Raw genomic sequence first — 13,239 nt, 5'->3', positions numbered from 1 at the left:
AAGTTTGCTTTCAGTCTTGCAAGGTACATAAAGTATGCCTCATGCTTTCCACCCATTACAGTCCAATTTCTCTAAATTGAGGGTTCCTCTCCCATAATGTCAGTGTATATAGCTATCACCTGGCCCTCTTCATGCCACCTTGTGGGAATCAGGCTTAGGGCAGGGACAGAAAAAAAGCTAATACTCTGGTTACTGCTAATGCTGTAGATAACAAAGTCCTTTGTCTCTATTCCAGGAGTCTCAAGTCTTTGGCCAGGATTCATGAAATTGTGGCCTGGATGACACGATAACTTGTTAGCTTAAAGGTAGGTTAAAATCACAGACTCTTTAGAGTTCTTGACACATACCTGTTACTGTTTTTGTTTTTATAGGGCTGCTGGCATATTCAGAGGCCTGATATGATTGTTGCTTTGCCAAGGGCGCACTTCCAAGAGACATCTCGTCCTCTTTCCTTCTGCTAATTGGCATAACAAGAGGAACAGCTATCACAGGCTGCTGGAGAGAGACAAATGAAACACTGAATTATTTACTATTTCTTAAGCAGTGAAGGTTAAACATGGCATCATTGAGGAAAGTCCTTTACAAATTGGGGTTGAGGCTTTATTATTTTAAATCAATGAATCAATGAATCAATGAATCAATCTCTCTCGTCCTCTCTCTTTCTCTCTGTGTCTTTCTCTCACACACACACACTCACACAGGGACATAATTCAATTCTAAATTATAATTCTGTATGAAAACCAAGACAGCTTGGAAATAATTAAAATTTAACATTTTAGTAAGAAGTATAAAGATAATATGTTAAGGGAAAATCAAAACTAAAAATTAACTTTAAAAATTATGATTACTAGAAAATAAAAAGTTATCCTTATATCAGGGCCAGCCCAGCAGTGTAGTGGTTAAGTTCATGTGGCTGGCTTCGGTGGCCCAGGGATCAAGGTTTGGATTCTGGGCGTGGACCTACGCACTGCTTATCAAGCCAGGCTGTGGCAGGCGTCCCACATATAGAGTAGAGGAAGATGGGCATGGATGTTAGAACTCAGGGCTAACCTTCCTCACCAAAAACAAAACAAAACAAAAAGTTAGCCTTATAAAATAATATTTTTAGGACGCTGGTTAGCTCAGTTAGAGCATGGTGCTGACAAAATGATATTGTTAGTAACATACTTCTATAAACCGATTCTGTACACGTTAATATGGACAGTTCAATTTTTTTAATAATTACCAAAAATCTCTATTATTTTGTCTGACATAGTGATATCCACAGCATATTTGGAAAGCACAGAAAAATATCTATAGTTAGAGAAAGCTGGAAAACATTATGACCCTGTAGTGAATGCATGACTGCTGAGCTGGACAATAAAGCAGCTGTTTCATCTTTATTCACCAAAATAAAGTCTGATGTTACTGCTGAGGACACCCAATACAATCTTGTCAGATTTTTGGCAAAAAAAATAAATAGGTATTTTTAAGTTTGCTGCAGGGTCAAAGATCAATGTTGAACTGGGTGGAAAACAATCATCAAATGTTGGGTTTTAGCCACAAATTGAGAAGGAAATTGCAGCTTGGGAAACAACAGATGATAACTGTAATACAGCTGCATCAGATGATGAATCTGGAGGGGGCTGGTCAGGCTGCAGTGTAGTCTGTTACCCTCAGTACCACAACAACCACACTTTCATAGATCCAACTTGAATCCTCACCCAACTTATAATACTTATTTAATATTATTTAGATTATGAATAAATATTTCAATAAGAACATGTGTACATTTTATAACTATGTAATATAACCAATCAAGTGATGAGCTAGAGGGAAAACGGCAAATTGTTTTACAAGTTCCTACTTAGGCTGAGTAAAAGGACAAGAAAGTTGATAATGAGAAAATAAAAAGATTAAATATACTGTACAAAACATCTTAATGTAGAGTACTTGCCTTCATACTAAATATTTAGTCAAACTTATAATATTTATACAATTTGAAATAGGAAATAATATTTAAGACCTACATGAGAAAGGCAGGGCATAATGTAAGTTTTGATTGATTTAACTTTCTCATCTATAAAATAAGGGGGTTGAGACGTCTACTAGAAATCCCCTTTATGCTCTAACATTTAGTGATTCCATAATCCCTTGAATTTCTTGGCCATTATTTATAAACCTGGAATATGACCAAGCACTCTAAGAAATTACAACCAAGTTCAGGATCAAAATTAATATATAATAAATAATTAGAGAAAAATTATGTGCTGCATAGTGTGATATTGAATTCAAGCACAATAGTTGAAAAATGAGATTAATGAAAGCCATGGTATTGACAATACCCAACAACAAACAGAAATCTTCCTTTCGGTGGCTAAAACTCTGGGTGCATTTTCACGCAATAAAAAAAACATAGTAAAGGCCAAATAAAAACCCTTTCTAACAAGAGAGCAAGGATCTTATATGTCTTCTACAGAGCTGTATTCCAAATACTTAGAATGGTGTCCAACAGACCCTCCAAAAATATTTTCTGAATGATTGCTAATATCGGTGCTACGTGTCAGGCATGAAGAGATAATGCATGAAGAGTAAGGAGAGTGATTCCCTCCAGTTTTCTGGAAATATGTTTACTCCAGTCAAAAATATCAAAATAAGCAGTATTTATTTTCAGCAACCTACCATTGGTCTGCTTACATTCTTCTACCTTCTGGTACTGGATATTCTCTCAAATTTCAGTTAATCTCTAGCCTCAGATCTGTCCTATCCTTGCCCCATCAGTATCTCATGAACCCCAAATACCTAAAGCCTTTGGTCCCTCTTCCTATAAAGTTTTCCCTCCTTTAATTTATTATTAATTTAATAAATGTAAAAATACAGAAAATTATAAAGAAGAAAACAACATCCATATTCCTATCACAACCAATACTTACTGGCTATTAACATAATATATTTGCTTTTTTTTTTAAATAAAAGAGATAAATAATGTATTGCAGATAAAGCTAAAATCCCCTCTGACTACTAACCAACTGCCGATTCCTCCCAGAGTCAACCACTATTATGACACTGAGACAATTCTTCAAATTAATTTTTTACACCTATATTTATTTACACATATTACATATATATTTATTTATTTTAAGAGTGGTTTTGGAAAAATATACGTAGACACTCGCATATTGCAAAAATCCTTGGGAAATTGGTTTTTGCATGAAATATAATTTTGGGACATCCATATTAAGACCTATTATATAATCTTTAACAATAAAGTATTACATCACGTGAATATGCCAAGCTTTATCCACTTCATCAGAGACAGTGATTTAGGTTGTCTCCAATTTTATACCATTACAATGAATACTGCAATGACATGCTTGTACCTGACTCCTTACACTGGGCACAGATGTTAGCCCAGGGCCAATCTTCCTCAGCAAAAAAAAAAAAGAAAAAAGAAAAAGTACAAAGATTTATCTATGAAGATACTTACCTCAGTATTATTTGTAACTCTGCATGAGCAGGATTATGGGTATTTATTAGTTTATCTTTTAAATAAAACTACTGTTTTTGAACTTATAAAATATTTAATTTTAAAATAGTTATAAAACAATATAACAAAAATAAAATTAAAAAGCAAAATCTCTGAAAGTGCTTGGTATCAATCAAATGAATGTTTAATTTACTTAAGCTACTAGAACACTATTTGACCTTCGCGGATATCTATGGTATACTGGAGATAATTGCATCACTTATAAAATAGCCAAGGAAGAATTTACAATACAATGGAATATGATTCAGCCATACAAAAGAAGAAAATCTTGCCATTGGCAACAACATGGAGGGACCGTGAAGGCACTATGATAAGTGAAATAAGTCAGACAGAGAAAAAAAAATACCATATGATTTCACTTAGATGTGGAATCTAAACAAACAAAAAAAAGCCTGAACTCCCATATACATAGAACAGAAGGGAGGTTGCCAGAGGCAGGGGTGGGAGAAATGGGTGAAAGGGGTCAAAAGGTACAAACTTGCAGTTATAAAATAAATAAGTCATGGGATGTAATATACAGCATGATGACTATAGCTAATAATACTGTATTGTATACTCGAAAGTTGCTAAGAGTAAATCTCAAAAGTTCTCATCACAAGGAAAAAGGATCTGTAACTATGTGTGGTGATGAATTTGAACCAGACTTATTGTGCTGATCATTTCACAATATATACAAATATAAAACCATTCTGTTGTATATCTGAAACTAATATAATGTTATATTGTCAATTATATCTCAATGAGGAAAAAAAATTTACAACTAAAATTTCCCTGCCATTAGTCTTACTTCTCCATCACCCATACTCTATATTCTATTAGAGTAAACTTTCTAAAATCCAAATCTATTTATATCAGTTTCCTGTACTTCCTCTTTACCCTTCAGGATAAAGTATCAAGCACTTAGCACTATAAATAAAATCTTTTATAAATTGGTTTCCAATTTCTACCAGTTGCTATAAGAACACTTGCCTGCAGTCTGGAAAAACTGAAGGTCCCTTTCTTGCCAAGTTATTGCATATTCTTTGCCTCTGCTCTCATAGTTCAGTATAAAACAACCTTCCTTGTCTGGCTTACTCCCATGATGCTCAGCGCAATTGTCAATTCCTCCTTTTAGCACTCTCATCAGCTTGTGAGAACTCTTCCTCTTTTTTGTTTTCATATAATCCTATATATACATCTAATGCAGCAATTAGTAAGACTGGCATTACTATATTCCTTCATATTCTCAAATACACTAAATACCTCTAGAGGGAAGGATATTCTCAACCATGACTTTTATTTCTACAGCCCCAGTATCTAGCATACTGCCTCATATTCTGTATCTACTTGATAAAAGGAAGAATAGAATGGGGGAGAAGTTTCAAATGAAATTAGGACAAAGTGAAGAAAAACCTTTAAAAGCTGCTCCTTGAGACATGGGTTGTAGTTTTTGGTTAACTTTTTATATTCTTATGTAATTATAAAATTGAGTATTTTTCTCCATTCAACTAGCTTCAAGTTACTTCAGAAAAAAGATACAAAGCTATTTCAAATAGAATATTACAAAATTACAATTAAGTCAATGGGAAAATGCAATTCAATATAGCATAAATTTGGCCTCAAAAATTCTTAGTTCTGCCATTTACTATATATGTGACAACAGATAAGTAAACCTCAATAAGCATTGGTTTCTTCATCTTTAAAATAGGCATAATAAAATCTATCTGTCAGAATTACACTTAAGTTACATGACATAGAGAATTACATGTAAGTATTCTAGAAATTACAATTAGTTACTTTTTACTTTGTAGTTTATATTTTCTTAAACTAACATATATCCCAACTCTTTTGCACAAACCACCCCAATCCCAGAGTTAGAAACTCAATGCACATCTGTTGAATAAACCTAAAGATGAAGAAGAAATATAGAGATAATAAAAATGAAAGGTAACACTTACTAAGCAATTCTTCTATATCAGACACCCTGAGAACAAACACACTGGCACTGAAGGAAAATAGTCCAGTAAAATAGGACTATTTAAACTAGCCTGTCTCATGCAACTGTTTTACGAGCAATTGTACAGACAGCCTCTTTAATAGTAAATGAAACTCTACTTTGAGCTGCAATTTCTTGTACAGAAATTAAGGAATAGAATTGTTTGAAAGGGGCAGAGTGGGGGATTGAAAAATTCTGGCACATCTATAAAATCAACAGAAGAAATATATAACTCTAATAAATGAGAAAAATATTTATTCATTTAGAGAATAAATCATAAACATTTCTTACCTGCTGCACATGTCTACTGGTTTGTTTCTGAGGCTGATAAATGAGCCAGGTGTATAAGACTGGGTCAATGTTAACTGCTAGTCCTTGTACACTACAAAGAAGTACGGCACCTAAAAAACAAGATTTTAAATTGCTATAATTCCTCATAAAAAATAATAAGCTTTATGTCACTTCACACCAATTAGGATAGCTGTAATAAAAAAGACAAACAATAACAAGTGTTAACAAGGATTTGGAGGAATTCAAACCCTCATACACTGCTGGTGGGAACACAAAATGGTGCAAATACTTTGGAAAACAATTTGGCATTTCCTCAAAAAGAAAAACAATAGTTACAACATAACCCAACAATTCTATTCCTAGGTACATACAAAGAGAACTGAAATCATATGTCCACACAAAATCTTCTACACAAATTTTCATAGCAGCATTATTCATAATAGCCAAAAAGTGGGGAAAATATGAATGTCCATGAATTGTTGAATGGACAAACAAAATGTAGTATAGCCACAAAATGTAAAATTATATATAATTTGGAATGAAGTACTGATACACACTACAACATGGATAAACCTTGAAAATAAGCTCAAGTGAAAAAAAGCCAGTCACAGAAAACCACATGTTGTATGATTCCACTTATATGAAATGGCCAGAAAAGGCAAAACCATAGAGGAAAAAATAGATTAGGGGTCAGCCTGGTGGCACAGCGGTTAAGTGCGTGTGCTCCACTGCGGCAGCTCAAGGGTTCGCTGGTTCAGATCCTGGGTGCTCACCAAGGCATCACTCATCAAGCCATGCTGTGGGGGTGTCCCATATAAAGTAGAGTAAGATGGGTACGGATGTTAGTGCAGGGCCCATCTTCCTCGGCAAAAAGAGGAGGATTGGCATTGGATGTTAGCTCAGGGTTGGTCTTCCCCACAAAAAAAAAAAAAAAAAAAGTAGATTAGTGGATGCCAGGACCTGGGGGGGAAGGAAGAATGGGAAATAACCGCTAATAGATGTGCCGTTCTTTCAGGAGTGATGAAAATGTTCCAGAATTAGAAAATGGTGATTGTTGCACAACCTTGCAAATACAGTAAAAACCACTAAATTATGCACTTTAAAATAATAAATTTTATTGAATGTGAATTATATCTCATTAAAAAGTGCATTTGTCTTTAAAAAATAGTAATAAGCTTAATTTTTTAGGCAAACAGCAATTTCTATATTTGCCGTGAGAATGGAATATTATCTGCCTTCTTTGTTTATATTATAAAACTAATTCACGATGTGAAAGGAAGCATTATTATAACCACTAAATAAATCACTGTAAATTACAGCTTTAAATGTTCAGAAGCAAAGGGAGAGAGCTGCCGAGACGAAATGCAGGCTAACATTCTGACATAAAACACAAAGCTGAAGTGTAACAAGATGCAATTCCATCCTACTAAAATATTTTTGTCCCTCTCTGATAAAAAGTAGCTCACACAGAACTTAAGCAGAATACCCCATTCTTAATTTATATGCATACTATGTATATCCACAAATAAGTTTTTGCATTTCTACATATATTTTTTGATAAAAATATTATTATTACACCACCAGGATGTATGGAATATGAAGGAAGGGGTATTTGTCAGTTTTGCTCTCAACTGTATCTCCAGCATCTAGAAAAGTAACTGCCACATGGTAGGGGCTAAAAAAAAAAAAAAAAAAAAAAAGTCAGAATAAATGGTAGATAGGTTCTCAGGTTAGCTGAAAAAAGCCCATTTGTTCTATAATATTGCAGATTATTTAAACAATTAGTATAATTAACATTAATACCAAGTCCTATGAAAAGTGAACCACAGAGACAGAGATAGGATGGAGGAAAAGAAACAAGAGAAAGAAATTTCCCCTTTTCTCACAGCTTTGCACAGAATTTTCAAACAAGTGAAATTTGCCATGTGTACTCCACCCTACAGGGCTACTCCTCTCAGGGACCCAGATCAGTACAGATTCCTAGGCAGCATGCTGAGATAACATAAGCAATCCCACAATCCCCACTTCCATGTACCAATGCGTGTGCTGGTGAGCAATGATTTACTCAAATACATATCAGGAAGGAATGATGGGGAAGAAACTAAACACAAGATGATTGCAAACGATGAGTCATAATTGAAGTCCACTGGAAAATAGAATTTAATATATATTTTTTCCTGTAATAGAATGCAAATTCCTCATGAGAATTTAAATTCTTCTATTTCTCAAATACCACTAGCCTACAGAATAAAGGCTTAAAATGCTATATTATATTAAGGGAAATAAAATAGAACTTTCCCAAAATTATATCCACTTTTCAAACAATTATAGCAGCTCTACTACACCAGAGACCATCATCTCCACAAACTAACAGAAATATAGTATTACAGTATGCAGCAAGAGTTAATTTCAATAATGTTCTTGTTTTATAACAACTCATTCTCGCCAAAAATGTTATTAGGTGAGAAATAGAATTTGTCCCCAAATATGAAAAATTGTTTATTAAAACCGTTTTATTTTAAAGTAATGAGTTGAACAAATTTAAATGGAGAGTTTTAAAATTTATTTAAATTCAAGAATATATAATTCAATCTTAAAGGTTAAAAGACTTTTCTAAAATCCATAGAGAAATGAAAATACAATTAGATTTAAATTACTATGAATTGCTTCCTCACATGAGCCCACTGTAATAGAATTTATTTTATAATTAATATCACATAAATATTAAAGACTACACAAATAATATGATTAAAATAAAAAATGTCTTCCACCAAAAGAAGGAATTACAAAAAGAAAGAAGACAATGGGATCTAGAAGGCAAAAGATCCAACACAGGAGAAAAATGATGAGAATCCCCAGGATGACAACAGTTAATTAGGGAGAGGTACAGGGAAAACTTAATAACAATAAACACAATTATTAAATACAGGAAAAACAAATGTTATAAAGGAAAGGATAACTGATCATAAAATACAGGACTGTGCCATGAATAATATTTATAGACAATGTCAATTCTGAAAAAAATGAATGAGTTAATCAATTAATAAAACTTATGATATAAAAATATTAGGAGTATAGGTACATAAGAAGAATGTGTTATGGGAGCTGGAAAAGGTAAAAGTTAGCCAATTATCATTTTCCACAGTAAGACATCAATAAACAATGCTCTAAAATGAATAATCAAGAAAGAGCAAGAAAAGCCATGTTATTTAATAATTACTGAAAAGATTTGAAACTAGTTACCTCTTGAAAAGGGAACATTATAAAACAGGCACAGTTGCTTTGAGGAAGAATATAATTGGGATTCTCAAAATGAGGACAACAGGAAAAAGAGGTAAACGAGCTTTAGATTTTTTTGCTGAGGAATCTCTCCCTAGCAGGTAGCAAAACGCAGAAGAAAATTTTCTCTTTGAAAAAAGTCTCCAATTAATGGTCATGGAACAGGCACAAATTAAGATCTGTGAATGGTTCCTATAACAAAAGATCAGACAGCACTGCCTAAGACAAGCCACTGTAAGTGAGAGTTCAAAAAATCAACCAACAACAAATTTAGACCTTCAAGCAATGGAGATATTTGAATACAGGACATAAAACAGCTATGTAAAAATGTTTAAAATACAAAAGCATAAATTCCTAAAAAGGCGCACACAATGAGAATGTATCAGCAAAGAACATATTTTAAAGAAAAACTGAAAAAATAGAAATGACAGATTTAATTTTTGAAGTAAAAAACTCACCCAACAGGTTAAACAGCAGATTAGATATAGCTGAAGAGAAAATTAATGAAATGGAATAAGCATGATGAGATAATTTAGAATGCATCTGAGATAGAAAAATGAAAGAACACTATTAAAATGAGGTTAAGACAAGACAAGAAACAACATGTGTTGGAGAGGATGTGGAGAGAAGGGAACTCTCATACACTGCTGGTGGGAGTGCAAACTGGTGCAGCCACTATGGAAAACAGTATGGAGAGTCCTCAAAAAATTGAGGATAGAACTACCATATGATCCAGCTATTCCACTGCTGGGTATTTATCCAAAGAACTTGAAAATACCAATGCATAAAGATACATGCACCCCTGTGTTCACTGCAGCGTTATTCACAATACCCAAGACCTGGAAGCAACCTAAGTGCCCATCAAGGGACGAATGGATAAAGAAGATGTGGTATATATACACAATGGTATACTACTGAGCCATAAGCAACAATGAAATCCAGCCATTTGTGACAACATGAATGGACATTGAGGGTATTATGCAAAGTGAAATAAGTCAGAGGGAGAAGGTCAAATACTGTATGATTTCCTTCATTAACTAGTAGATAATAACAACAACAAACAAACACATAGAGACAGAGATTGGATTGGTGATTATGAGAGGGGAAGAGGGAAGGGAGGAGGGCGAAAGGGATAATTCGGCACAAGTGTGTGGTGATGGGTTGTAATTAGTATTTGGGTGGTGAACATGATGTAATCTATGCAGAAATAGAAGTATAATGACGTACACCTAAAATTTATACAATGTTATAAACCAATGTTACTACAATAAACAAAAAATTAAACAAAAAAAAGAAATCTAAAAAAATAAAATAAAATGAAGTTAAGAGATATCACAACTGAGTAAGAACATATATCTAATTAGATTCCAGAGGGAGATACTTAGGAATGGGGTTGAGGCAATACTGTTAAAAACATAACAGTAAAACATAACCCCGGTGGCGTAGGTGGTTGAGTGCGCGTGTTCTGCTGTGGCGGCCCGGGGTTCGCAGGTTCGGATCCTGGGTGCGCACGGATGCACTGCTTGGTAAGCCATGCTGTGGCAGCGTCCCATGTATAGCGGAGGAGGATGGGCGCGGATGTTGGCCCAGGGCCAGTCTTCCTCAGCAACAAAAAGAGGAAGATTGGCAGATGTTGGCACAGGGCTGATCTCCTCACAAAAAAAAAAAAAAAACAGCGGAGGGGCCGCCCGGTGGCGTAGCGGTTAAGCGCGCTCCGCTGCTGAGGACCTGGGTTCCATCCCAGGCGCACACTGATGCGCCACTTCTCAGGCCACGCTGTGGTGGCGTCCCACATAAGGTGGAGGAAGATGGGCACAGACGTTAGCCCAGGGCCAGTCTTCCTCCGCAAAAAGAGGAGGATTGGCAAGGATGTTAGCCCAGGGCTGATCTTCCTCACAAAAAATAAATAAATATGTGAATAAATACATACATACATACATAAAAACATAACAGCTGAGAATTTTACAGAATTCTCAGATAGCAAACATCAAACCCAAGAAGCCCAATGAACCCAAACTGGATAATTAAAAACAAACCTACATTAAACAAAAAAAAAGAAGAAGCTACAAAACACTTAAGATAAAGGGAAGAAGAGAAAATCACCCCAAATGAAAAGAAAGACCACCTAGGGAATAAAAAAGCAAATAAATTGACAATCAACTTCTTAGTAAATAGTCAATGGTATTCATTATATGATTTTACTTCAAAACTTACATATATATTCTTTTGTATGTACCAAGTGTTAAAAGATAATAAAGAAAAAGAAATTAAATTGATTTTTAAAAATAAATCAGAATAAGTTTTGTTCTATTAAATATCTCTAGAACAAGCCCCATACAAACTTTTTTAAAAATTATGATGAAAAATATACAAAAAAATCTATATAAACAAAGCACTATATAAATTTAAAAGTATCAAACTGAAAAAGACAAAAATAAAGAAATTACAGATATTCTCCATATTGGTCAAGTTACTTTAAAAGTCTTTTCAGATGTGCCAAAAACTAAGTGTTGAGTAAATTTTTAAAAACGGTTTCTAAGTTATTATCACACCTTTTGAATTGGGATTTTAGAGAAAGAAAAAGGAAAACAAATGTAACAAATATTTTCACATAGAAAAATTAATTTTGAAAGTCTTATTTTTTTTATAATAAAGCTAAAAAATATTCACCAACAAATATTCATATTATGTTATATAATTATGCTATAACAAATATAACTAAATGACTCATAGCCAGGTTTAAACTTGATGAATGTTAAATAGGTGATAAGAGAATGATCTTAATTTAACATCAATTTAGTTGAAATTATAATTTAGAGAAGATGTTCTTTTAAATTTAAAGGGATATTTTCATATTATACCCAATTTATGAGACATAGCCTTTAAAAATAACACAAGTTCCGACATATAAGTGTGCAGACAATTAGCCTGATACTGAGTTGACTCAGATCCCCCACAAATCACTAAATTTTGGCAATGTATTATTCTGTTTAATTTTAGCCTGGAAGACAATTAATGAGAAAAGTGTGCTCTACTCCTCTGCTCACTGCCAAAATGGCTCACTTATCCACATTCCACTCAGGCTTCACCAATTAGTTAAACCAAGGCACCACTGTCATTTTCAGTAACATCCTAAGCTAAAGAAGGAGAACTGAAATAGCAGTTAGAGACCAAAGCTGCAGAGCATTAAAATTGAACATATATGTTTCTCATCAGCTATAGAAACCTTGTCAACCAATCAGTTTGTCTTGTAACCTATCAAGTCATAAACAGGAAAAGGTGCCCTGCATTTTATCTTGAACCAATGAGTGAGACAAGAAACACAGACATATTAAACATAGACATATTAATCTTCAGCTAAGTGGCAGTTATTTTTCTATTACGCAGCTATAGTAAAGTAACAACTTTTTAGATTTGTGTAGCTCTTAAGAAATTATTTGCTACTTTTATTTTTAAGATTAATTTCAAGAATTTTGGCTAAACAGTTAAGTAAACAAAAAAAGGAAGAATCAATACTTCAAAAACAAAGGTGGGGAATAAAGGAAAGATAGAGTAATCAGAGGCTAAGAAATGATAGAGCAGAGATGAGCTGACAACTATTGGCAACTTTATCCAACGTAACTGTAAAATTTAGTATAAATGAATCATAAGATCTTGAGGTATGTGTGTATGGTAGCTCACATTACTTAATTAACAATTACTTCACCTTCTGTTAGGATACAGAAAATCGAAAGAGAACTCTATTCCATCACAACAACAAGAGCAAGCCATGTAACCTATCAAAGCTTTTCAATTCACCAGAGAGCAGTGTTCACAACAAAACCTAATGAATAAAAATCATAAAATTGAAAGGCCCTCATAGGGGAGAAGGAATGACTAGCAGCTCTCATTCTTGGCACAGCAGTAGGAGGAGAAGAAAGCTGATAAGAAGAAAACAACTGAACTTTTAACAAATGTTTAAAGACCTAGTTAGGGGCTGGCATGACAGCTTAGAATCTTTGAGAACCCTAGACACAAGGAGAGTCCACACACCTGCCATATCTTTTCAACAAGCCTCCACCAAACACTCATGAGATGACAGGGGACAGGACTGAATGAGCAAGACCTCACTGAGATGGAGATGGATGGAGCCTGATGAAGTCTGAGTGCAAAGGAGAACTGAAAGAAA

General features: G+C 34.0%; 1 protein-coding gene across 9 annotated transcripts in view; it reads right to left on the bottom strand.

Moving 5' to 3' along the window:
- VPS13B (vacuolar protein sorting 13 homolog B) overlaps window positions 1-13,239 on the bottom strand; it is a 739,916-nt gene that overhangs the window by 423,102 nt on the left and 303,575 nt on the right. For all 9 annotated transcript variants that reach the window (XM_058564706.1, XM_058564703.1, XM_058564701.1 and 6 more), the window contains 2 exons: window positions 5,793-5,902; window positions 348-495 (listed from right to left, as the gene is read on the bottom strand). In XM_058564706.1, the coding sequence (XP_058420689.1) occupies window positions 348-495; window positions 5,793-5,902 (258 nt within the window). The remainder of the gene's footprint in view (window positions 1-347; window positions 496-5,792; window positions 5,903-13,239) is intronic.

This window comes from Diceros bicornis, chromosome 21 (assembly GCF_020826845.1).
Source record: "Diceros bicornis minor isolate mBicDic1 chromosome 21, mDicBic1.mat.cur, whole genome shotgun sequence".
NCBI classification, from domain to species: Eukaryota; Metazoa; Chordata; class Mammalia; order Perissodactyla; family Rhinocerotidae; genus Diceros; species Diceros bicornis.
Note: the sequence above shows the minus strand (reverse complement) of the source record. Positions and strands in the feature narration are given on the sequence as shown.